General features: G+C 34.2%; 1 protein-coding gene across 50 annotated transcripts in view; it reads right to left on the bottom strand.

The window, feature by feature from the left end:
* The window catches only part of CEP57L1 (centrosomal protein 57 like 1), a 73,183-nt gene that overhangs the window by 12,778 nt on the left and 33,797 nt on the right, over window positions 1–26,608 (bottom strand). For 15 of the 50 annotated variants that reach the window (XR_011422597.1, XR_011422595.1, XR_011422594.1 and 12 more), the window contains exons 2-6: window positions 13,717–13,882; window positions 12,039–12,218; window positions 10,752–10,873; window positions 1,385–1,501; window positions 248–325 (exon numbers count right to left, since the gene is read on the bottom strand). Coding sequence is in view for 36 of the 50 variants with exons in the window: in XM_023650888.2 (XP_023506656.2) it covers window positions 248–325; window positions 1,385–1,501; window positions 10,752–10,873; window positions 12,039–12,218; window positions 13,717–13,882 (663 nt within the window). In the remaining 14 variants the exon portion in view is untranslated. Of the gene's footprint in view, window positions 1–247; window positions 326–1,384; window positions 1,502–10,751; window positions 10,874–12,038; window positions 12,219–13,716; window positions 13,883–15,058; window positions 15,200–19,561; window positions 19,799–23,638; window positions 23,769–24,395; window positions 24,480–26,608 lie in introns of those variants that run through there. The other 35 variants (XR_011422606.1, XR_011422601.1, XM_070225372.1 and 32 more) reach the window with 16 other exon arrangements.

The raw sequence follows: 26,608 nt of genomic DNA, 5'->3' as shown, positions 1-26,608 counted from the left end.
CTATATTAGGAGTTCTATCAACCCAGAATATACATATGTATTTGTCAGCATTTCAAAAGACTTCTTGGTAATACATCCAAGTACACAAATATACTGGCTGACTTACTGAAAATTCCATTATTATAGCAAAAAGAGACAAAAATAATTTAGGAAGCAGAAATTAGACAATATAGGCCTTATTAATGAAAATAAACTATAATAAAACATATGTGGTTTATTGTGGTGGATGATATAATGCTCTATTTACCTCAGAAGCTTTGTCTTGAAATAGCTTACGGTGATGTTCTTCTTCCTTAAGTTTTTCCTCTAAATGTTTAATCTTGTCCTGCAAAAAAAGGTTAAAAAATGGGATCATTATATGAAAACTAGAGCCGAGCCAAATATCCTTTCTTCCTTTTCTAAAAAGAGTTGTTGGAGTCTTGATTCTTAATAGTTTGGCAAATGAAGGCAGAGAGTAAGAAAAAGGAATGGCAGAAGATGCTGTGATTTTTCTGAGCTTTCTTCTTATGCTCATTTACCTGCTATTATATATAAGAAGAACAAAGGGAAAGCAAAGAATGTACATGTATATAGGCTTTATTAACTTCCAGCAACAAAACCATAATGATGAAACTTTGGGGAGTATTAAAGGCTAGAAGGTCAATCAATTATAGTCTTGGGTCTCAATGTTCCTTTTAAAACAGAGACAAATCACAATAAATGTCTATCATATGCATATGATAAGGGTGCAGTTGTTGGAGAGGAAGGGAATAGAAAGATATATTAGAAATATAAGTTATGGTCCTTGTTACTTAAGAGCTTACATTGTACTCAGGGAAACAAGAGTAACATGCATGAAACAGTAAAGCAACAAAGCAATGAATATGATTTGACCCAGACCATATATATAACCTTATGGACGTATTTCATATTATATCCATGGTGTAGTTCATAATAAGAGGATAGTACTATTTCAAAGTGTTGGAGAACTCAAGGAAGGCTTCACAGAGGATGTAAGACTTGGAGCAAGTCCTATTAAATGGATAGGATTTGGGTGGAAAAGGAGAAGGCATTTCAGGACAAGATCTAGGACATGCTTAACTGCAAGTGGTGAAAGACATCTCTTCAATGTCCTTTAGGTAAATTATCTAACAAGTGAAAATGTTCTGCCATCTCAGAAGCCAAAATTACAATTTCACAGCAAAAGGCAGGTTCATTTGTGCTGTGACAGAGTACATTAACTTTTCACCTCTATAGCAGGAATTCATATCTGGATTACTAAAAGTTGTAAATGAAGTTTTATAAATCTAAGATTTACTGTACATTCACACACAGTGCCAATTATGCTTAATGCTTAAGATTTATTCCTGGCAACACCACTTCAAAGAAACAAGGGGAAGCTTACCTCGGCAGTTTTCTGAGTTGTTGTAAGTTTAAAACATTCTTTTTCTAAGACATCCAGCTTTTCAAGTTTTGCTTGCAGCTTCAAATGATCTTGTTCTTTTTCCCTTTGAAGCTGGGCCTGGAACAGATAAAAACAAAACTAGAATTTGTCAAGTGATGCCAAATGGCCCAAGAATAATACAATTTCTGAGAATTCAAAGCACAATATAAACCTATTATAAGAAACACGTACTTACAAGCAAAAAACAAGAAAATCAAATATTTTTAAAGAACAAATATAATGAGCAAAAAAAGACGTGCTATATTAGCACCAATGGAACAAACTCTTCTATGTATTTTTACATAACATTTTTACTAAGGAAAACATCATCAATGAAACCTGTATTAAATAAAGGGTTATTCAGAGGCCGGCCCCATGGCCTAGTGGTTAAGTTTGGCATGCTTCACTTTAGTGGCCTGGGTTCGGTTCCCAGGCGTGGACCTATACCACTCATTGGCAGCCATGCTGTGGCAGCAACCCACATACCACATAGAGGAAGGGTGGCCCAAATGTTAGTTCAGGGTGAATCTTCCTCAAGCAAAAAGAGGAAGATTAGCAACAGATGTTAGATCAGAGCAAATCTTCCTCAGCAAAAAAAATAAAGTGTTATTCACAGGGTGACCAAACCCACTCATTGACTTACCCTCCCTCTAACTATAACATAGAAAAGCAGCTATCAGAGGAATAAAGAGTACAGAGAACATGAAGAAAAGGAAAGTTATACATATATACATGTATGTATATGCATATATTTATAATGATATTTATTACCACATTAATGACAGATGTTAATAATAGGGGCAACTGTGAGGGGGCAAGAGGTATAAGAGAAGTCTCTGCTCAATTTTCTACAAACTTAAAACTGCTCTAAAAAATAAAGTCTATTAAAAAACAAAAAACAGAGAATAGACCGGTGGTTACCAGAGGGGAAGGGGGAAGAGAAAGGGTGAAAGGGGTAAAAGGGCACAAGTGTACAGTGATGGATACCATTACACTTTGAGGGGTGTGTATGATGTAGTCGACACGGAAATCAAAATACAATATACACCTGAAATTTATATAATGTTATAAACCACTGTTACCTCAACAACAACAAAAAGTAACACAGAAACAACAGAAACAATCAATCAACAGAGTCTTGGTGACCTGTGATCTAACATTTAATTGGAGTTCAACTGGAGTCACAGAAGGAGAGTTGGGACAAGTATAATTATTTGAAGGATAATGGTTAAAAATGTTCCAAAATTTTGCTGAAAAATATTAACTGATGGACTCAAAAATCTCAAAAAACAAAACAAAGCAACAAAAAACCCAAGCAGAATAAATACAAAGAAAACCACATTTGGCGATTCATTATCAAATCACTGAAAACCATGATAAAGGGAAAATCTTAAAAGCAGCCTGAGAAATGATGACATATTATGCACAGAAGAATAAAGATAACAATTTTCATTATAAACTATTAAAGCCAGAAGACAACTGAGAAGACACATTTAACGTGCTGAAAGAAAAAAGCTGTCAACTAGAATTCTAAATCCAGTAAAAATATCCTTCACCAATGAGGGTGAAATAAAGATCTGTCCAGACAAATATATGCTAAGAGAATTCCTAGCAGACTTGTAAAGGAAGTACTTCAGACTAAAGGAAATGATACCAGATGGAAAACTGAATCTACGCAAAGAAATAAAAAGCACTTAGAAATGGTAAAAATGTAGATAAATACATATTTTTTCTTGTTTCTTAATTTTCTTTAAAGGATAATTGACATTTAAAGCAGAAATAATAACAATGTATTGTGGTTTTTATAACATGTACAAATAAAATGTATGAAAATTGTAGCATAATGGGGGATAAGTGGAAGCACAGTGTGCACTACACGTATGCTGTATACACTATACACTATATATGAAGTGTTTTAATACTCATTCATGGCAGACTCCAGTAGGTTAAGAGTACATACTTTAACCTGTAGAGCAGCTACAATAAAGGAGGAGGAAGAGAAGGGAGACCAAGAGGAAGAGAAGTTAAGAGAATTTAAAAAGAAATCACTAGAGAAGTTAAAAAATACTTTTAGCTGAATGATAATAAAAAGACAAAATATCAGAATTTCTGGGATGTGGGTAAAGCAGTGTTTAGAGGGGAAGTGATAGCTTTAATCACAAAATCTAACATTTAAAAAGAAAGAATAAAAGTTTTAAAGTTAATAATCTAAGCCTCCAACATACAAAGCTAGGGAAACAAGGAGCAAATTGAACCCTAGATAAGTAGAAGAAAGGAAATAATAAAGACAAAGTGAAAATCAGTGAAATAGAAAATAAATACAAAATTTTTAAAAGTTAAAAAATGAAGTTAATTCTTTGAAAAATCAATAAAATTAATAAAGTGATAGGTAGACTGATAATTTTTAAGAGTGAAAATACAAATTAACAATACCAGGAATAAAAGAGGAGACACCACTAAAGACACAAGAAGAAACAGAAAATCCAAGTAGCTCTATATCTGTTAAATAAATTGAATCCATAATTTAAAAACATTCCCCAAAGAAAACTCCAGTCTCAGATAGCTTCTATCAAATTTGAATTCTATCAAACATTTAAGTAAGAATTAATACTAATCCTATAAAAGGACTTTCAGAAAAAAGAAGAAAGAAGAATCTTTCCAGCTAACTTTATGAAGCCAGCAAAGCCATGACACAAAACTAGACATTATAAGAAGATTACAAACCAAGATCCCTCATGGAAATAGTCACAAAAATACTTAAGCAAAATATTAGCAAAGTTAATCAAGCAATGTAGAAAAAGAATAAGATATCATGATCCATTTTGGGTCCATACCAGGAATTTGAGGTTGGTTAACAATTGAAAATCAATCAATGTAACTTACCATGTTAACAGAATAAAGGAGAAAAATCTTATGACCCTCTCACTGGCTGCAGAAAAAGCAATTCATAAATTCGGTATTAATTCACGATAAAAACTTTCAGCAAACTAAGAATAAAAGATAATTTCCACAAGTTATAAAGGGCAGCTCTGAAAAACCTATAGCTAACATCATACTTAATAGTGAAAGACTGGCAGCTTTATCCCAAAGATCAGATACAAAGCAAAGATGTCAGTCCTTACCACTTCCAGTTAACATTATATTAGTTGTAATAGTCAGTGCATAAAGTGAGAAAAAGAAATAAAAACCACAAAGATTGGAAAAAATGAAATAAAACTGTCTTTATTCACAGATGATATCATTGTGTATATAGAAAATCCTTAGGAAAAATGACTACTACTAGAAGTAATAAATAATTTAGCAAGGCCACAGGATACAAGGTCACACAAAAATCAATTATATTTTTACATACTAGTAATAGAAAAATGAAAAAAACCCCAAATACTGTTCATAATAGCATTAAGAAAACATAAAATTGTTAGAGATAAACTTAACAAAAGATGTGAAAGACTTTTTAAAAACACAAAATTCTTAGAGATAAACTTAACAAAAGATGTGCAAGACTTCTTATTAAAGACTAAAAACTACTGTGGAGAGAAAGAAAAGAAGATTGAAATAAATGGAGAAATATACCATGTTCATGGATTGGAAAACTTGATATTTTTGAGGCGTCAATTTTCCTCCAAATGATCTCTAGATTTAACAAGATCCCAATTAAAATCCCAGCTGACTTATTTGTATAAAACATCACATTGGTTATAAAACTCATATGGAAGTGCAAAGTCCATATGTACAATAATAACCACAATAGTCTTTAAAAAGAACAAAGTTAGAAGATTCACATTACTAGATTTCAAGACTTATTACATAGCTACATGGTATTGGTATAAGGATAGACCAATAGATAATACAGAGTCCCAGGAACAGACTTTGCCTACATAGTCAGTTGACTGTTGGCAAAGGTACCAAAACAATTCAATGGGAAAAAGGAAAATCTTTTAACAAATGGTGCTGAAACAACTGGATATCCACATGGAAAAAAATTTAACCTGGAACATTTTCTCTCACCATATAGAAATTAATTGGACCACAGACCTAAATAGAAAAATGAAAACTTAAAGCATCTAGAAGAAAATATTTTGGAAAACAGTTTGGTAGTTCCTTCCTTCCTCCCTTCCTTCATTTTTGAGGGAGATTAGCCTTGAGCTAACTGGTGCCAATCCTCCTTTCTTTGCTGAGGAAGACTGGCCCTGAGCTAACGTCCACGCCCATCTTCCTCTACTTTATATGTGGGATGCCTACCACAGCACGGCTTGCGAAGTGGTGCCATGTCTGCACCCAGGATCTGAACTGGCAAACCCCAGGCCGCCAAAGCGGAACGTGTGAACTTAACCGCTGTGCCACTGGGCCGGTCCCCTCATTTGGTAGTTTCTTATGAAGTTAAACATACACATACCATGTGGCTCAGCAATTCTACTACTAGATATTTACCCAAAAGAAATTAAAATATATGTCCACAAAAAATATTTGTACAAAAATGTTCATAGCAGTTCTATTCATAATACCTCCCAAACTGGAAACAAGCCAAATGTCCATCAACAGGAAAACAGATAACCAAACCACAGCATGTCTATATAATGGAATTCTATACAGCAATGAAAAGGGATAAACTGCTGATACAGACAACAACATACACGAATCTCAAAAAATTTATGCTAAACAAAAGAACCCAGATACAAAAGAGTATGTTTTCTATGCTCCAATTTATATGAAGTTTTAGCACAGGTAAAATTAATCTAAGGTAAAATAAATCAGAATAGTAGCTGCCTTGTTGGGAGGTGAGGTGAAAACAGGGAATAATTTGGAAGAGATATGAGACAATTTCTGGGGTGATAAAAATGTTCTATTGTTTGTCTAGGAATAAATTTAACCATGGAGGTGAAGGACTTATACAACAAAAACTGTTAACACATTATTGAAAGAAATAGATGATGACATAAAGAGATGGAAAGAGATTCCATGCACATGGATTGGAAGAATAAACATAGTTAAAATGTCCATACTGCCCAAAGCAATCTACAGATTCAACGCAATCCCAATCAGAATCCCAATGACATTCTTCACAGAAATAGAACAAAGAATCCTAGAATTCATATGGAGCAACCAAAGACCCCGAATTGCTAAAGCAATACGAGAAAAAGGAACAAAGCTGGAGGCATCACAATCCCTGAATTCAAAATGTACTACACAGCCATAGTAATCAAAACAGCATGGTACTGGTACAAAAACAGGCACACAGATCAATGGAACAGACCTGCAAGCTCAGAAATAAAACCACACATCTATGGACAGCTCATCTTCCACAAAGGTGCCAAGAACATACCATGGAAAAAAGACAGTCTCTTCAATAAATTGTGTTGGGAAAACTGGACAGCCACGTGCAAAAGAATGAAAGCAGACAATTATCTCACACCATACACAAAAATAAACTCAAAATGGATCAAAGACTTGAAGATAAGTCCTGAAACCATAAAATTCCTGAAAGATAACATAGGTAGTACACTCTTTGACATCAAACTTAAAAGGATCTTCTCGAATATCATGTCTTCTCAGATAAGGAAAACAAAAGAAAAAATAAACAAGTGGGATTTCATCAGACTAAAGAGCTTCTGCAAGGCAAAAGAAACTAGGATCAAAACAAAAAGACAACTCACCAACTGGCAGAAAATATTTGCAAATCATATATCTGACAAGGGGTTAATCTCCATAATATATAAGGAACTCACACAACTGAATGATAAAAAAACAAACAACCCGATCAAAAAATGGGCAGAGGATATGAACAGACATTTTTCCAAAGAAGATATACAGATGGCCAATAAACACATGAAAAGATGTTCAACATCACTAATCATCAGGGAAATGCAAATCAAAACTACACTAAGATATCACCTTACAACTGTTAAAATGGCTATAATCACTAAGACTAAAAATAACAAATGTTGGAGAGAGCGTGGAGAAAAGGGAACCCTCAGACACTGCTGGTGGGAATGCAAACTGGTATAGTCACTACGGCAAACAGTATGGAGATTCCTCAAAAAACTAAAAATAGAACTACCATATGACCCAGCTATCCCACTACTGGGTACCTACCTGAACAACTTGAAATCAACAATCCAAAGTAACACATATACCCCTATGTTCACTGCAGCAGTATTCACAATAGCCGAGACATGGAAACAACCCAAGTGACTATTAACCAATAATTGGATAAAGAAGATGTGATATATATGTACAATGGAATACTACTCAGCCATAAAAAATACAAAATCATCTCATTTGCAACAACATGGATGGACCTAGAGGGTATTATGCTAAGCGAAATAAGCCAGATTGAGAAAGACAAACACCATACGATTTCATACATATGTGGAATATAAACAAACACGTGAACAAAGAAAACAGTTCAGTGGTTACCAGGGGAAGAGAGCTGGAGGGTGGGCACAGGGGGTGAAGGGGAGCACTTATGTGGTGACAGACAAGAAATAATGTACAATTGAAATTTCACAATGATGTAAACTATTATGAACTCAATAAAAAACGTTCTATTATTTGATAGGGCTGTGGATTACACAAGTATATGCATTTATCAATAATCACTGAACTACATACTAAAGATCTGTGCATTTCACTGTATGTAAATTATACTTCAATAAAAACATTTAAAAAACTGTTAAAAGCCACTGATCTATAATATTTAGCTAGGATATGAATTTCTAGGTTATTGGGAATGTGCAAGCTGAACTTTGTAATACAAAATTGTTCCACTTCTGGTTGTTGTATCCTCATTTACAGTCAGAATTTTAAATTTTTTCCAATCTGGTAGATGTGAAGTAGTAGCTTGTGCTTTTAATTTGTATTTCCCTGGTTACTAATGAGATTAATCATCTTTTCTATAAACATATGATCATTTGCGATTTCTTTTTTCTTGCAAAATGCCTCTTTGTCACTTTGACCATTGTTCTACTGCTTTGCTACTTTTTGTGTCTTAAGAAATCCCTCTCCATCCCAAGGTCACAAAGACATTGTTCTGCATTTGCTTCTAAAAATTTCAAGGTTTTGCCTTTTACATTTAAGTCTTTAATCCATCTGGAATTGATTTTTGTGTATGGTATGAGGTAGGGATCCAATTTCATTTTTTTCTCACACTGATAACCAATTTTCCCAGAACCATTTATTGAAGTCTATCTTTTCCCCAATGATCTGCAATGGCACCTGTGTCATATTGAGTTTCCATTCAAGTGGGTCTATTTCTGACTATATTCTACTCCTTTATTCTGGTTGTTTACCTATACAAATATCATGTTAATTTTGATAGCATTATAATTTGTTTCGATATGTAGTAGAGTAAGGCTTCATCTTATTTTTCTTCCGAATAGTTTAGCTTTTCTTAGACCTTTGCTTTTCCACATAAATTTTAGAATCGACCTTCTAATTCCTTGAAAAAAATCTATTAAATACTTGACCCATTAAAATCCAGTATTGACGGGTACTTTTACTAATTTCCAAGACAATGCCAAGACCTTACAAGACTTTTCATTACAATTACCGCTTTCTAACTTATAAGCTTGTTCTCACTAATTTTAATCTTTTATATACATTTAAACCACATAAAGCATTATTATTCTTGTTTTATACAATATCTATGTAGATTTACCCATTTATTTACCATCTTTGCTGCTCTTCATTCCTTCCTGCATCTCTGTCCTTTCCATCTAACATAATTTTCCTTCTGTCTGAATAATGTCTTTTAGTGTTTCCTTTAGAATGGATTTCCCAGTAACAAATTACCTGAGTTTTTGTTAGTCTTAAAATGTCTTTATTTCTGAAGGATATCTCCCCGGGAATAAGATTCTAGATTGGCAGTTTTTTTTTTTTTTTAACATCGTAACAATATCAGTCTACTGTCTTCTGGATTCAGAACTTTCAATTGACAAGTCAGTTGTCACCTTAGTTGTCCCTTTGAATGTAGTCTTTTTTTTTTTTCGGTAGCTTTTATTCTTGTCTTATTATTTATTTTATTATGAGGTGTCTAGGTATAGATTTTTTATTTATCCTGCTTTGATTTCACAGGGTTTCTTGAATCTGCGGTGAGATTTTTTTAAATCACTTTTGGAAAATTCTCAGCCATTAACTCTCCAGATACTGCCTGTGTCTCATTCTCTTTCTCCTTTCCTTTTGGAACTCCAATTACACATAAGTTTGACCTTCTCACTCTAACTTATGCCCCCTATTCTCTTTTCTGAATTTAATATCATTTTGTCTCTTCATTGATCTGGATGGTTTCACTCTCCAGTTCACTAATTATCTATTCTAATCTGCTGTTAGATCTATTCATTGATTTATAAATTTCAGTTACTATATTTTTCAGTTCTATCATTTTCCTTTGGTTCTTCCTCAGATCTGCTCTGCCACTTTATGGTTTCCAATGCCCTGTTAAAAATTTCAATCCTGTCTTTTATATCCTTGATTATAGCAAGCATAATTATTTTAAAGTCTGTGTCTGTTACAGCTGGTACCTGGCTGGAGCTAACTTGTGAGAGTGTTTATAGTCTGTTATGTATACTATTTCTTGTTCCTAGTCTTATCTCCTTCTGCCTGGTCATCTTTAATTGAAAAGTTTCTCACAGTGTCAAAGAAATGTTTGTAGAAATAATCTGAGGTACCCTGAGATACCTGGGAATGTTGGCAACCCAGGATCACTTCAATCCAATTTCAGGGACCAAGATTTTCTGAGTTACTCAAATAACCTAGAATAGAGTTGTAATCTGGGTTGATTTCCTTCTTGTTCACCTACAAAGCATTCAGAGCACAGGAGATTTACTAGGGTTCCTACTCTTGGTAGGCCCTGGACTCTAACTTTAATTTCCTTAGACCTATGAGGATGGCTGTCAAAAGTATTACTCAGTCTCCAAACTGACTTTTCTGGAATCAGACACGTCCTCAGAAGAAAGGGGTATGAAATGTCAGGCCAAGTCTGCACACAGATTTGGAATTGGTGATGCTTCATCACCTTGCTAATTCTCAAATGCCTTTGCATATTTTTTCTTTCCTTTTTTTCTCTTTCTCTCTCTTTCTCTCTTTTTCCTCCCTCCCTCCCTCCTTCCCTTCCCTTCCTTTTAATATTCTGTCTAGTTTTTCTTGTTTTCCTCTAAAGAAAAGTTGGTCCAAATGACCTAGTCTGCATCATTGTAAGCGGAAATCTTCTATATTACAGCTTTATATCCTACTTTACTTAAGATTATAATATGACAATTTTCCCATGACATTAAATATTCTTCAAAAACACATTAAATTATATTATATTCCTTATAGAAAATATGTTCACCTGTTGTTCTAGGATCATATTCTTCTCTCGCTCTACATTGAGAACCATTCTCTTTGTATATTCTAGTTGCTTCTCTAGAAGAGTACAACGAGACTGGGCTGAGCTTAATTGTATAGTTATGTCTATAAAAAAGAAAATGTAACAATGAGTTAATTAGTTGATTATCACACAGATCAGAGATTTGGTTATCACAAGAAATGCATTATATGAATTCAGTCAAGAGCTAAAAGTCCAAGGCTTCTTTAGCTCTAAGTATTGACTCTCCCACAGTTATGAACATACATTTTGTGACTATCTCATTAATTGTACATAACTGGTTTAACACTGTCTCCCCTAAAGACCCAGAGGGCACACATCTGAAAGGGGAGGATGTCAGTGATTTGTGGGATGATAATAATCCTGGCTGTTCCTAGGAAATGACACTATCTGGAAAAATAGAGAACCTAAAATCTCTTCCTTATCAATACATTTCCTCTCTTTCAAGAAACTCAGGCATATGCATTCTACCACTCCCATTTTCCTCTGCTCTTGACTAGACAGTAAAGTTAATTCTATAAGGTGTAAGCAACCTCTTTCTAATCCTTTAAGTTTTCACCTTCCTCAGCTCTTTCTTCCACTTTTGTCCAATTACCTTGGAAAGATTTTTCTCATCGTTTCTTCATTCTAAGTTGAAACACAAACTTGAACCTTGTTTATGAGAGCGAGTGTAGTGTTACAAGGAAAAAGAAAGCCATATGTTTTGAAGTGAAATTATATAAAAAACTTATGTTCTAAATCTCCAAAACTTGTGTCCAGACGTCCTTTTCATAATTTCCACAGAAACCTCCACCTACCTCTCCATTTCTTCTAGTTAACCTCTCACGTTAAATACAATTTTTTAATTCACTTTTACTGTTTTTATATTGTTTACTAGTGTTGCCATCTATTTTCAAATTTTAAAAACTAGTGTTAACTGAAATATAAACTATTTCAATTATATCATGGGTTGAACTGGATTTTGCTGGTATTCTGAAAATATTCTAATTTCTAAACACAACTTGTCTAAAAACTTAACTTTTCTTTTAATCTCAAGAATTTATGAACTGGGATAACAGTTAGATATAAGAGGTAAGTTCAAAGTTATATCCATTTCCTGCAAATATCAAAATGTCTGAGAACAAGGCCTCAAGGTTTGAATGCATTATAAGAACAAAGATATTTGAGTGAATCTGCTTAGACTGGGCTTATTATTTTCAAGTTGTAAACTTTGGTAACCTCTTATTTCTGAGAACTATTGACTTTTCTTACCTTTTTTCTGCTTTATCAGTTCCTGGTGTGCCAGATTTCTCTCATTTGTTTCATTCTCCAAGGCCTTTTTATACTGTGCCGCTTCTCTGGAAAGAACGTTCAGGTTATCTTCAGCTTGTGTTCTTTCTAAGTCTAAACGATGAATCTTTTCCTGAAGAGTTTTTAAGGCTAAAATAAGAGCTGTTGAAAAAAAAATTTGCTTAATATTTTAAGTGAGAATTTTTGAACACCTACAATCATAGTAGCATATAAAAGTGAGTAGTTTATTTTTGTTAGTGAACCAGACAAATGTACAAGCAACATATATTCCTCATAAAAATGAAAAATAATGACTAAAATTCTAAAAAGGGACAAATTTTCTCTAACATATCTTGTAAAAACAATATATTTATGATCATATTGATTTTCTAGATTTGAGAAAGCTAATAATTTAATAAAATAAATATTTTCAAACTAAAAGACATAAAAAGGATAACATACGGTCTGGGAGGCATAAGAGTCTGAGTATATATAAAGAAAATTAAAAATATAGAGTCCACTAATTAACATGAAAATTTGGTTTAAAGTTAAAGGTATTCCTGAACTGATGTGTTCAGTTTTAGTCAAACCACAAACATTTATTGTCTTTTTTGTCCAAGATACAGGGTTAATAATCAGGATATATGAGGTAGAACACAGTTTTATCCACTGGAAAAAAATTATAATCCAAGTTTTACCTGACATGAGGCTTGAAAGATTATAAGTAGTACATACGTACTACCATGATTTTTATTCAGCTATATCAATATCTTCATGATTCAGATAAATTCAGCTATAAAATTTTCAAATATTATACTTTCTATTCAGTTATATCTTCAAACTATAAAACTAGAGAAAAATGGAATATAAATAAATGTTCTAGATTAATTTTCATATAGTTTATATCCAATTAGAAAGATGTTCACGAGAGATTGTCATTTTTTTACAAATGAGATAAACGAATTATATTTATTGCTCGCTATATGGTACCTATAGCTGGCTCATCTATTTGAATTATCATTTCTTGTGGCTGTTTTACTCCACAAAGCTGGTTTACTTACTAATGGCAATCATTATTATAGAATGTTAAAAAATAAGGTGATAATCAGCATCTTAGAAAGTAATTTGTATGGCATAGGTATGCCTGGAGTCATAAATGTTTTCCTAATTCAATTTTAATATCCTTCTAAATTTATATTTTAAAAGTTTCAATACTTGTATTTTGTAGTTACTCCAATGTACCTGCTTCCTAAAGAATTTTCAAGGGTAATTTTAGATATATGCAATTTCTGAATTTAATCCTTGAATAAGATACAACCCTACTTAATTTACCAGTATTCTAATCATCCAGTTTAGGATTCCAAATCTGACCTTTTATTCTTCAAAGAGTATTCTCCTATTTTCTAATGATGCTTTTATGATAAACCTGTAATATGTGTCTAGCTGGCTACATTAATCTTCATCTTATAGCTGAGGAAGCCAAAATAAAAAACGTTAAATAACTTACTTTATAGAAACTTAAAGCAAGAGTCAAAATGAGTAGTTTTATTAAGATTAGTTAAATACACAATCGCATTATTTTCTATATTCAAATGAAGTTTTATATAACATACTTCGTACCATTCCCCTAATTTTAAATAAGAATTTATATTAGCATTACCTTGGCTATTCGGACTATGAAGCATTTTGGGAAGGTTAACTTCTAAGCTCACAGAGTGGTGAGTCGGAGCTGATTGATCATTCTGAGTAAATGATGGAACAAGTACTCTTTCTGGAGGTTTAAGATAGCTTCCTACTATACTGTGCATTAATTCAGGATCCATTATCTGTAGAGAATAAAGGAATGATATAGCATAGCATCATTCTTTGCTATTTGAATGACAAAAACATTAGACAAAAATTCAGGTGGAACCTTAAGATAAACACATAATCATACACTGTGGATTTGTATCTTTATGAAGTTTACTACCAAAAATTCAACCATCATAGGCTCAGCAATAAAAGAAAGAAAAATGACTATTTACTGTATAAATAGTATGGATAATTCTGCCTGATTTACAACAAGCATATGCCCTGGAATGACCATTACATGAGTGGCATAAATGTGCTGGTTTCTTAGTTGATCACAAGTTCATGTACCTTTCAAGGTCTGAGCACTATCTACTAACAGAGTGACTCTAAGGGTCAAAGAGAAAGTACATATTCTAAAAGACAAGATAGTTTTGAAAGACAAGCCACCCACAAAATCTGATTCTCTAAGATTGACTGTTGAACTCCAATGTACTGGATTTTCAAGGGTAATTTTGGATATATCAATTTCTGAACCTAACCCTCAAGTAAGACACAACTCCACTTAATGCATTAGCATTCTAATCATCTAGTTTAGAAGGATACCAAACCTGAAGAATCTAAAATAGCTTTATTTTGTCATTCTGGGCTTTTTTTTAGTTTGTTTGTAAGAGAGCTTTTTTAACCATTTTAGCAGGTAATTTTTTGTCTAGCTTTCCCAAATCATTTTACTCTCCTTTCTGTAATTTAAATATTTGAGAAATCTAGTATTCCACTTAATAGATTCTAGTTAATTAATTAAATTAATTCATAGCCACATTGGAAGAAAGAGGGTAATAATTGTTCACACAAAAACAATTCACCAGAACAATTTTAAGAAAAAAATCTTGTTTTAAAGTTTAAATTTAGAATCCCATTATATAATTAGCCTATTTTAATTACTGAAAATTTCAAATTTTCACTGATTTCACTACCTTCCCAATTCACAAGGCAAATGAAGACATTTCCATGACTGTATTTCCTGGGAGGGCAGAGAACACACTTCACTCAATAGGATTTTCTGCTTTAGCCATTGTCATGACTGGCTGTCTTCCAGGACATTCTAATTGGTCTAAATTAGAGGTTATATAGCCTAGGAAGCTTTGCTAGAATATCTGATGCTCTTTGCTCTTAAGAGGCAATCATGTTTTGTTATTGTTATTAGCACCACCTACCATTTACTAACCATGTCTCCATCCCCCCGAGTTGTTGCTGTTCAGACACTGGCTGCCCACCATGGGAGACTATATCTAACTTGCCGTTCCCTCAAAACACAAGAGAGCAAAGTTAGTCAGCTGGCTCACAATGAAGCAGAGGCAGGGGCCCAAAGTACAGAAGTTCTGAACATGGTTGTACATCTTTAGAGGCAGGTATATGGTTGAAGCTATCCCAAGAACACTGGAGTTACTCAAGATACCTGACTCAGTTTTCAGCTCCTAGAGAGTTTCTCCAATAATGAAAAGAATGAAATTTTGCCATTAGTTACTATGAATTGAAGTTCTTGGGAAGACTGCTTTCTCTGTCCCAAATACAATATTTTACAAATTGAATTTTGCACCAATTAAAAAACAAGTTCAAATTTGGGGTTTTTGATGTATATGAGATGACTAAGAAGATTCCAATAAGTTAAAAATTCCAATAAGTTAAAAATTAGACTAAAGTTTATTTAAATTAAATGTGTAAATACATCTTAAAGTGGGCATAAGCAGAGTAACAGCCCATTGTGGGGATGAAAATAAGGTGAAGAAAAAGAAAGGAAATGGTAAAGAAATGAGAGAAGACAAGCTATGCTGTGACATGGAGCTCAGGAGTTCTCATTGTAACAGGGGTCCCAGCTTAACCTTTACAATCTAGTCCTGTGTTATAAACAAGCACATAAGCACACTAGAGGCTTATTTACATAAAAAACTGAGGCATCCTAGGAGACAAACTCACTCTGAAGGAAGATGAAAGAAGTACAAAAAACTTGATCCAAAATCAAAGCTTTACTTGGTGGAGGATGGGAGGAGTGATTCTGAGTAGAGTATGGTGGTGGTCATTCTAATTCATCTCTGACCCAGTCCCATGGATTCATACATGGTGTTGGGAAGAGAGAGGGCTATTAAGTAAGAACAGAAGTATTTCACCAATACCCTATAACAGATTGAGGCATTAGCTGCCCTACTTTGTATAAGATGTTATATTCCAATGAGGGGGGTAGGCTCAGGAGATCACTAACACAGTTTTGGCACTTTGAGGGTTCTGGTGCATTGATAATATTGTTCAGCAAGAGAGAGAACAGCTGGAAGGGATATATTCATGGGAATGTATGAGAGAAATTTCTGGAGAAAAATTTCTGAAAATATAGAGAGGTACTAAGATTCAACCTTCAAGGATTCTGGCATATCTGGTAGAAGGCTTACCTGTAGTAACTGAAAAGACCTCAGAAATTCTTGTGAGCCATTTTAGAGGTATCTGCAAGTGGGGCCAAAAGGCTGTAAAACATTGGCCTCGTATGTATCAACAGCCTGGTAAAGCTTAGGGAATCTCAAGTTATTCCTGGAACCATTTCTGACAACTGGTAAACAACCAGGAAAATTACCTATTGTCTCTATGGTGTATAAAATTAAGACACCTTAATTGTCTTAAGGAACCACTGCATAAAAAAACTATCCCCTGAAAAGAATGTGCTAGACACAAATACTTTACTGCAAAGCATTTTCACTTGTTCTTGAAGAAAGCAATTGTTTCAAAATGGTCCTTTTTAATAAGCAATGTCTATTCCTGCTAGTGGCTGACTGTGCCCTTATCTCTGCATAATCCTACAGGACTACAGGGAGACAGCGATAGGAGGCAGTCAGAGATACTACAATGGGTTCTTGGAATGGGGAACTTTCTGTTTCCTATATTGCTAATTCTTTCAAGTTTGGATTTCTCCTTAGAGAAACTGGAGAAAGATCAATGGCTCTGTTTTTCTGGTTTTCTCTGTGTATGCATCTAGGTTAACTTACCTTAAGAGTAAACACAGTAAAGGGTGGACTAACCCTATTTTTTTTCTTTTCCTGAGGAAGATTAGCCCTGAGCTAACTACTGCCCATCCTCCTCTTTTTGCTGAGGAAGCCTGGCCCTGAGCTAACATCCGTGCCCAGTTTCCTCTACTTTATATGTGGGATGCCTACCATAACAGCATGGTGTGCCATGTGGTGCCATGTCTGCACCCGGGATCCGAACTGGCGAACCTCAGGCCACCAAGAAGCAGAATGTGCGAACTTAACCGCTGAGCCACCGGGCCAGCCCCCCTATTTTATTTTTAATGCATAGTACTTTAAAAAGTACTATTACAACTGAGTAGGACAATTTTTGGTTAAGGAACTTGCCTTACAGATACCCTAATAGATATTACAATCTATTGTTTATAATATGTAATAACTAAAATGCTAAGATCGTGATATAAACACCAATGAGTCAATAGAAACTAGTAAATATAAAAACAAATACTTCCATGGGATTCAACAAATGATTCGTTTGCTGTTCATTCAATAAATGGTAGAAAATTAGGGGAAAAAATTCAGTTAAACCTTTATCTCACTCCTACATCAATACAAATTTCAGATACATTACAGAGTCAAATTAAAAACTTTAAAAATTATTTTAAAAAATCAGTGAATAGGGGCCGGCCCCGTGTCTGAGTGGTTAAGTTTGTGCGCTCCGCTTCAGCGGCCTGGGGTTTCATCGGTTCCCATCCTGGGTGTGGACATGGCACTATTCATCAAGCCAAGCTAAGGTGGCAACCCATATAGCACAAACAGAAGGACCTGCAACTAGAACATACAACTATGTACTGGAAGCCTTTGGAGAGAAGAAGAAGAAGAAGAAAAAAAGAAGACTGGCAACAGATGTTAGGTCAGGTGCCAATCTTTAAAATAATCTTAGAAGGGGTAAGATGCTTTACATTTAAAAGCAGGAGAAAAATAATAAAGGAAAATATAGGAAATAATATAAATAAAGGAAAAGATACAAAGGCTACATTAAAATTTATACTACAATATATAAAAATTATGAACAAAATTGAAAGGCAGAAGAAAATATTTGCAAAGAAGGAAAAAGGGTTAATATCGTTAATATAGAAAGAGCTTTTATAAATCAGAAGAAAAATACTAACACCATAATAAAAAAATGGCAAATGATTACAAATCATCAATTCACAAAAGAATGTGGCCAATAAAGAATAAATCTTAGCAATATTCAAAGAAAAGTAGTTATATCTAGATATAAAGATAACCTTTGAAGTTTGATCTCAGTTCAAATACTGGATCTGCCACTTCCTACCTTTCTGACTTTCAGAAAGTTTTACTTTTCTGGGTCTCAATGTCCTTCTTTACATAATTAGGATAGTAATATCTTAAAGGGGTGCTATAATTAGACAATTTATGTCTGCAAAGTATGCACTTTCTGTAAGCAAAGTACGTACTTGATAAATGGCTGTGATACTTACTTTAAAAGAAAACAAAGGAATGCCATTTTTTACATTTCAAACATGCAAAGTTCTTTTAAGGGCAACAAAGTTATGCATATACTGCTGGTAGGAATATAAATTGATATCACTTTTTTGGAAAGCAATTGAACATATTGTTGGGTCAGTAATTATTACAGGAATCTATACTAAAAACAGAATCAAAGATGCACACAAAGATTATTAGAAAGATCATCACTTCAGCATTACTTATAATATCAAAAATTTTGCATTTGTTACCTCTCTTTCTCTCACATCCACATCTCACATCAGGAATCCATCAGGATATATGGTACTTCCATTTCAAAACATATCCACTATCTGACCATTGGCCTATATGTCACCATTTCTATCCTGGATTATTATAAAAGCTTCCCCCTAGTTCTCCTGTAACATATTCTTCACATAGCAACCAGAATGAGCCTAATTTCAACATAACGTCACATCATGTCATTCATCTGCTCAAAACCCTCCCCGTGGCTCCCTACTGCACTCAGAGAAAACTCCAAAGTTCCTAAGTGGTTTACAAAGCCATAAGTGAACTGGGTGCCCCACTTGCTACCTCTCCGACTCCTTCAGTCTCGCTCTCACTCAGCCCTCTCTAGCTCCACACTGTCCTCTCTCCTGTTCCTGTAAGACCTCAAACATGCTCCTGCCTCAGGACTTTTCACTTCTGGTTTCCACTGCCTGGAATACTTTTCCTTCAGCTATCTGAATGGCTTATTCCTCACATCGTGTTTGTGCTCAACTGTCACTTGCTCAAAGAGGCTTCTGCTGACATTCTTTATAAAATACCAATCCTATTTTCCCTCCCCAGCACTTTCTATCTGCGTTCCTCTGCTTTTTCTCCCCTGCATATAAAATTGTTTGTCTCCCCACTGCCAACTGGAATGTAAGCTCCACGAGGACAGAGGCTTTGACTGATCTGTTTCCCACTCTATACATAACGCCCAGAATCATGCCTGGCACAGAGAAGGCATTCAAAAAATTACTTGTAATAAATATCCAAAACTAATTAACTACTTGCCAAATGAGAATCATATATTGTAATATTACACAGTCACTAAAACTTATATTTTCAAAATCATGATATGACTAAGTGAGAAAAAGTACAATATAAAGCTATATAAAATTACGATAATTTTATCAATAAAATAAATATAGGGAAAACCAGAAATACACATACTTAAATATATTATTTTTACAAACAAAAAAGCAGTTTTAAAAAATTAACTCTATTAGGGGCTGGCCCCGTGGCTGAGTGGTTAAGTTCACGTGCTCCGCTGCAGGCAGCCCAGTGTTTCGTTGGTTCGAATCCTGGACGCGGACATGGCACTGCTCATCAAACCACGCTGAGGCAGCGTCCCACATGCCACAACTAGGAGGACCCACGACGAAGAATATACAACTATGTACCGGGGGGCTTTGGGGAGAAAAACAAAAAAAAATAAAATCTTTAAAAAAAAATTAACTTTATTAAAAACAAAGAGTTTTTACTATACTTCTAGAACTCAACCTAAGAAAATAATCAAAGATATTACAGTGTTCAAAACAAAACAGGCTTTAGAGCAGACTTCTTTGATTCAAACTGAAACTCTGCTGTGTGACCTTGGGCCACCAAATATTTAACCTATGTCTCAATTTCCTAATCTGTACAGGGAGATTAAAATGGTACCTTAACATAGAAGGCTGCTCTTTTAAATGAGATCAAACATACATATAAAGTACTCAGAAAGATGCCTGATACATAGTAAATGTTTAAGAAGTGTTAGCAATTATTATATTTAAAGGTTGAGAGAGAAGAAGGATTCAAAGATAATTCTTAGGTTATCTAATTTGGCTACTGGGTAAATGTTAGTTTACCTAATTTACAAAGGATTAGTACCCCAAACATCTGAAGAACTCCTACAAATCAAAAAGAAAATATAAAACTAAATAGAAAAAATAAATGTAAGAGGCACTTCCAAAAAAGAAAATATGAATGGCTCATAAATATATGCAAAGATGCAACCTCAGTAGCAATCAGGGAAATGCAAATTAAAATCATAAATTAGCATTTTATACCCAAAAGTTAGGCAAAAATTTAAAAGTCTGACAATGCCAAATTTTGGAGACCTTGTAGAACTATGGGAACTCTAATAAATGTTAGTTGGCATAGAAAATAGTACAATCTAATTTCAAAACAATTTAGTATTATGTAATAAAATTGAATGTATGCATATTTATATACATATATACACACACACACACACACAGATAGAGACTACAATTTAGTGAATGTATCTTTAAGAAACTTTACACATGGTCACAGGAAACACATTATTAAGAATATTTGTAGCAGCACTGTTTGTAATACCAAAAAACTAGAAATAACTCAAATGGATAAACAGATAAACAAACTGGTACATTCACAGAATGATCTACTATATAACAAGAAAATTAACAATCTATGGCTATAGATTTCAATAAGGATTAATCTTAGAAAACTGTTGAGTAAAAAAAGCAAGTTGCTGAAGCATACATACAGTATCATAAATTTTTATGCTTTATATTTTATAAACATTTTATATTTATGCTGTTTAAGAATACATATATATATATATATATAGTAAAACCATAACAAAAGCAAGAGAATGATTAAGCCAAAATTCACAAAGGCCTAGAATAGTCGAAACAATTTTGAAGAACAATAAGATAAAGACACTTGTCCTATCAGTTATCAAGACATATCATGAAACAAAAATAATGAAGGCAGTAATACAGTCAAGAGGGACAAATAGACTAAAAGAACACAACAGCTCAGAAACAGAGCAAACCCTGTATAATAACTTGCTATATGACAAAAATGGCACTTCAGATCAGTGGAGAATGCATGGTCTCTTCAATAATTGGTGAAAGAACAACTAATTCTCAAAATTTAAAAACAACTGGAACCCTATTTCATACCATACCAAAAATTAAATCCATGTGCATTAAAAACCAAAATGTTAAAAGCAAAATATGTCTGGGAAAAAATACAGAATATCTTTAGCAGATTGGGATTAAGAAGGCTTTTATTTTTTTATTTTATTTATTATTTTTTTTGAGGAAGATTAGACCTGAGTTAACTGCTGCCAATCCCCCTCTTTTTCTACTGAGGAGGACTGGCCCTGAGCGAACATTTGTGCCCATCTTCCTCTACTTTATATGTGGGATGCCTACCACAGCATAGCTTTTGCCAAGTGGTGCCATGTCCACACCCCGGATCCGAACCGGTGAACCCCAGGCTGCCGAAGCGGAACATGGGTACTTAACTGCTGCGCCACCAGGCCCGCCTCTAAGAAGGCTTTTAGAAACAAGACAGAAAAAGCCCTAACTATAAATTAGAAGACTGATTAATTTAACATAAAAAAATGTACATCACAAGATACAATTAAAAAGGTGAAAAGAAATGCCACAGCCTGAGAGAGGCTATTTACATTCATATAACTAATAAATGATTAATAAAAAAGATGTGAAGTCCTATAAATTAATTTTTAAAAGATAATATACCCAATAAAAAATAGACAAAAGATATCCATTGGACGACTATGCATCAGTGAAAAAGAATGAACTAGATGGCAACATGTACCCTTATGGACAAATCTTAAAAACATGTTGAGAGGAAAAAAAGGAGATGTGGAAGAATATTTTCAATATGATATTATGCATGTAAAAACAATATTATATATTGTTTAGAGATATATTCATATGTATCAAAAATATAAAGACAAGCATAAGATAAATACCAAATTCAGGATGGTGGTTAAGAGAGTGAGGGTGCAAAGATACAGGCGATTAAGGAGGGGCATACAGGTGTTCGTTATATAATTTACTAAATCTTTTTGTATGACTGAAAGACTTTAAAAAAAAAATTAGACATTAACAATTTAAACACAGATCTCTCTTGCTACTATGCAAATCTAAGAATGACCAACTTTTACTGAAGTTTTAGCTGTGATTATAAGCCCTGGATGTGCATTATCTTATCTAATCTTCGTAACAATCCTATGAGGTAGGTATTATTATTAACCGCTCCCATTTTGTAAATAAAGAAACAGAGGCAGAGAGACCTCCCACGCTCATATAGCTTGTAAGCGGTGGAGCCAGGATTTAAACCTAGGCAGTTTGATTCCAAAACCTGGGTTCTTAACCACTGTGTTAAACAGCCTACAGTGTGGGGACATTTGCAGTTAGCCAGATGTGAGACGATGATGCAAATTAGGGTGGTGACAACGGAGATGACGAAAGCGTATAGAAGACGTATTCTGAAGACGTCAGTGACGAACTGCACCAGGAGGAGAAAAGGGAGAAACCAAGAATGACTCTTAGCTTAAATAACCGGGTAGATTATCACGCAATTTATTAAAACCACAAAGATAATGGCTAATACTCATATAGTACCGATATATATCAACCAAACACTATTCGAAGTGTGAGACATCCAAGTTACGAGGTAAAACAGGTTATTTGATATAAGAGTCTGAAGCTTGGAGGAGAGGTCTAGTCTAGAAAACATAAGTGGTGACATTGTTAGCATATTGATGGTATACAAAGTTATAAGAATAGAAGTAGTCACGTAAAGGAAGAATATAAACAGAACAGATAAGAAAGGAGAACAAGAGAAAGAGAAGCCTGTGAGGTAGAAGAAAGTCAGAAAATTATGGTGTCAGAAATGAAAAGAGATTGTTCAATGAGAGAGCAGTTTAGGTGAAAAAAGGATCAATTGATTTTGAAGATAAGGAGACCACTGATGATACAATGTAAGACGAGAAGACAGTTCCAAGGGAACCATACTAAATCGGCAAGTAGAGGAAGAGAAACTAGCACAAGACATAGAAGCTTTATACAAATCAGGATGTCATTTTGCAGAGAACTTCAATTCCCCTGGTTTAAAATCATACAGCACTCACGGATTGTGTCATGTCATCCTGTGAGCTAACCTGCCACATAGCACAGTGCAACAATTGTACCCAACATGGAAGTGGCTCACACAGAATCACTAACTTTCATTCTTGAAAATTTCTGTGGTAGGAAAGTAAACTATACATAATTTCAGTTGTTATGGACTGAATTGTGTTCCCCCAAAATTTGTATGTTGAATCCCTAACCTCCAGTACTTCAGAATGTGTCTGTATTTGGAGATAGGGCCTTTAAAGAGATGATTAGTTACAATGAGATCCTTAGGATGGGCCCTAATTCAATCTGACCGCTGTCCTTATAAGAAGAGGAAATTTTTACTCACAAAGAGATACACCAGGAACGTGTGTGCACCGGAGAAAGACCATGTGCGGACAGTCAGAAGGCAACCCAGAGAGGCCTCAGAAGAAACCAAACTGGCCAACACCTTGATCTTGGACTTCTAGTGTCCAGAACTGCAAGAAATAAATTTCTGTTGTTTAAGCCACCCAGTGCTATTTGTTTTGGTAGCCCTAGCAAACTAATACACTGACTGCAAGTTACCCCTGTTTCACACTAAATGAAACAGGAATAGTGGCAAGGATGTAACAATGGAAGCTTAAGGTTTATGCTATTTAGAGTGCATAATAAGTTTAGAGCAAATAAAAGCTATTTGCAATTTAGAGTTTCCTACTTGATAAGATGTGAAACAGATATGTAACTCTGCCTTGATTTATTTTCCTCTTATAACTGACCTTTAGTAACATCTTAAGCTTACTAAATTGATAGTGAAATGACTAACGTGCTATCCTATATGCAATAATGTAAAAAAATTAAAAATTTCCCAGCATAATCAAATGGGAGAATAAAACTAAAATTATGCTTTTTGACCCATATTTAATTTATATGCAATTGTATTAGTTTTTAACCCCAATATTACCATTTTTATCTAAACTATTGTGAAATATTCCTTTAACAGTTTATATTAAAAACACAAGACTACTGTTATAGAGTTAATAAAGTGACATTCAAAAAATTATAGAATTATAAAATTATAGAATTATGAGACATTTTGAATTACAGAGACATTCAAAATAACTAACCTGAAGGTTAAGGTACAATCAAATTCAGGTAACTTTAGAAGACAGCTAGAGTCTGGTTTTTAAAAAACATTATCTTGTATTTACCTGCAAAAAGTATTAGAGGAGACAAAGGCTATATTTCAAGTTATTTAGTTTCAAGCAGTGGTGACTGTATTCAAAATACTTGGGAAGTACATGGTATAAGTTTGTAGAAGTCATAAAAATACCTGGGAGTTCTAGAATTGATAGGGAAATTTCATATATCCAGTTAAAATTTATATCAACTCCAGTCTTCTCATTTTGTAGATGTAGAAACCAAAGTCTAGAGATGCTAAGTAATTTGCTTAAGGTCACACAGCTCAAGTTTCCTACACTCCAAAAGTGATGCAGCCAGAGAAAAATACTCTCTCTTAAGGACTCTGACTTAAATTTATCTAAACAGAGAGTCATCACGAAAATGCCTCCTGGAGAGAATGGAAGGTAAGAAACACTGAACCAAACAGAATCGTGTATCTTATTAAAGTCTGAGAGGGTCTTAGAGGCCATCTATTCATCTATTCTTCTTTTCAATATAAACTTATTCTCACACTGTCTTTAACAAGTCGTTTAAGCTCTGCTTAATATTTCCAGAGAGACAGAGCTCACTACCTTCATGGTGAATTCAAAGCTGCCTTCTCTGGTTTTTATGGATTAATCAGATTTTGGAGGAAATAAGTACAGTCTCTACACTGACTGATGTAGATGATGTATTGAATATATACCATGATAACTGATATTACATATTGAATTTATCGAGTAAAACCTTGCTGTAGAATTTAGGATCATTTTCAAACTTCAAATTTCATCATTCACTGCATCTGAAATGCCTGTAAAAAAGTGATGAAATTCATCCCATCCCGATTGAGGGTAAAATGGATAAGTCAAATAGAAATGACTCGATCATGTAATCAATGATAGTTCATTTCTGATTAAGTCTCAGTGGACTCGACTGGATCCAGATCGGCACAGCTAAATACTAATTTAGAAGATAAATTTAGTATGCATCTAGTCACCAAGACCAGCCAATTTCTTCCTTCTTGATACCTTAACAGAGTTTGTTCTTTTTAAAAAAATCACTTACCATATATATAATACAATACATATACAGATAGTTTAAGGAATTATAATAAAACAAATATCTGTCGATCCAAACCTAGCTTCAGAAACAGAGTGCTGCCATGTACTATGGAAGTCCTCTGTGTCCCTTTCTCCATTCCTGCTTTGAATTTTGTGTTACTCACTCTAATGTCTATTAAATTTTATTATATTTGTATGTGTCCTTAACAACATATCATTTGGTGTTGATGATTTTTAAACTTTATATAAATAGAATTGTACTTCTTTAATTCCAAGTATCTTAGTTTTTATGCTGGTGCATGAAGCTGTATGGTATTCATTTTCACTGCTGTGTAGTATTCTATCATATAACACAGATTCTAGAATGCATTAATTCCAATCACTCCCCTCCAGACTCATAATGCTATGATTGTCTGGGATTTCTAGTTCTATTTTGATTTTAAACCACACCAATCACACAATATTGTTTTGATTTATAAAGTCAATGTTTGTTTATGTTCACCTACAAGTTTTCTTTGCTCAGTGTAGTAGACATTATGGTGCACTGCCCAGATTCCCTTTCAGGAATGTGGACTTTTCCCATAAGTTCTGGAAGTGCTGCCAGAAAGCAGCCCTTGGCTGTCAGTCCTCTTTGGGGATTGCTTTGCCTAAAGAACATTGCTTCATCCAAGGTCAAGGCTTCCTCCAGGGGCAGCCCACATACAATGAGGAAAAAAGGCCTGCCCCTCTTGCCCCAATTCAAGACAACTCTAAAGGATCACCCCATCTCCAGAACTCCCCGTGGGATCAATGAAACTTTTGTTGGGTCTTCACTGCAGCTTAACTTCTCTCTCAGCCTAATACTGAGGCCTTCCTTTCTCTCCTTTCCATTAGGTATTGATCCCAAGAATACTCTCTAATAAACATGTATACTAATCTCTTGTCTCAGAGTCTGCTTCCTGGGAAACTCAACCTGCACTAATTACCATTCCTTCCTTCTGAGATTATTTTCCTTCTTCCTAAAATATGTACACTGTATTTTAGAGGCTCTTTGGGTAAGTGTCTGTTAGGAGTGAATTTTCTTAGTTTATGTTTGCCTTACGATGTTTCTCTTTCACTCTTTTTCTTGAAAGATAATT

This window comes from Equus caballus, chromosome 10 (genome assembly GCF_041296265.1).
Source record: "Equus caballus isolate H_3958 breed thoroughbred chromosome 10, TB-T2T, whole genome shotgun sequence".
Lineage (NCBI taxonomy): Eukaryota > Metazoa > Chordata > Mammalia > Perissodactyla > Equidae > Equus > Equus caballus.
This window is presented reverse-complemented; position numbering and strand designations above follow the sequence as displayed.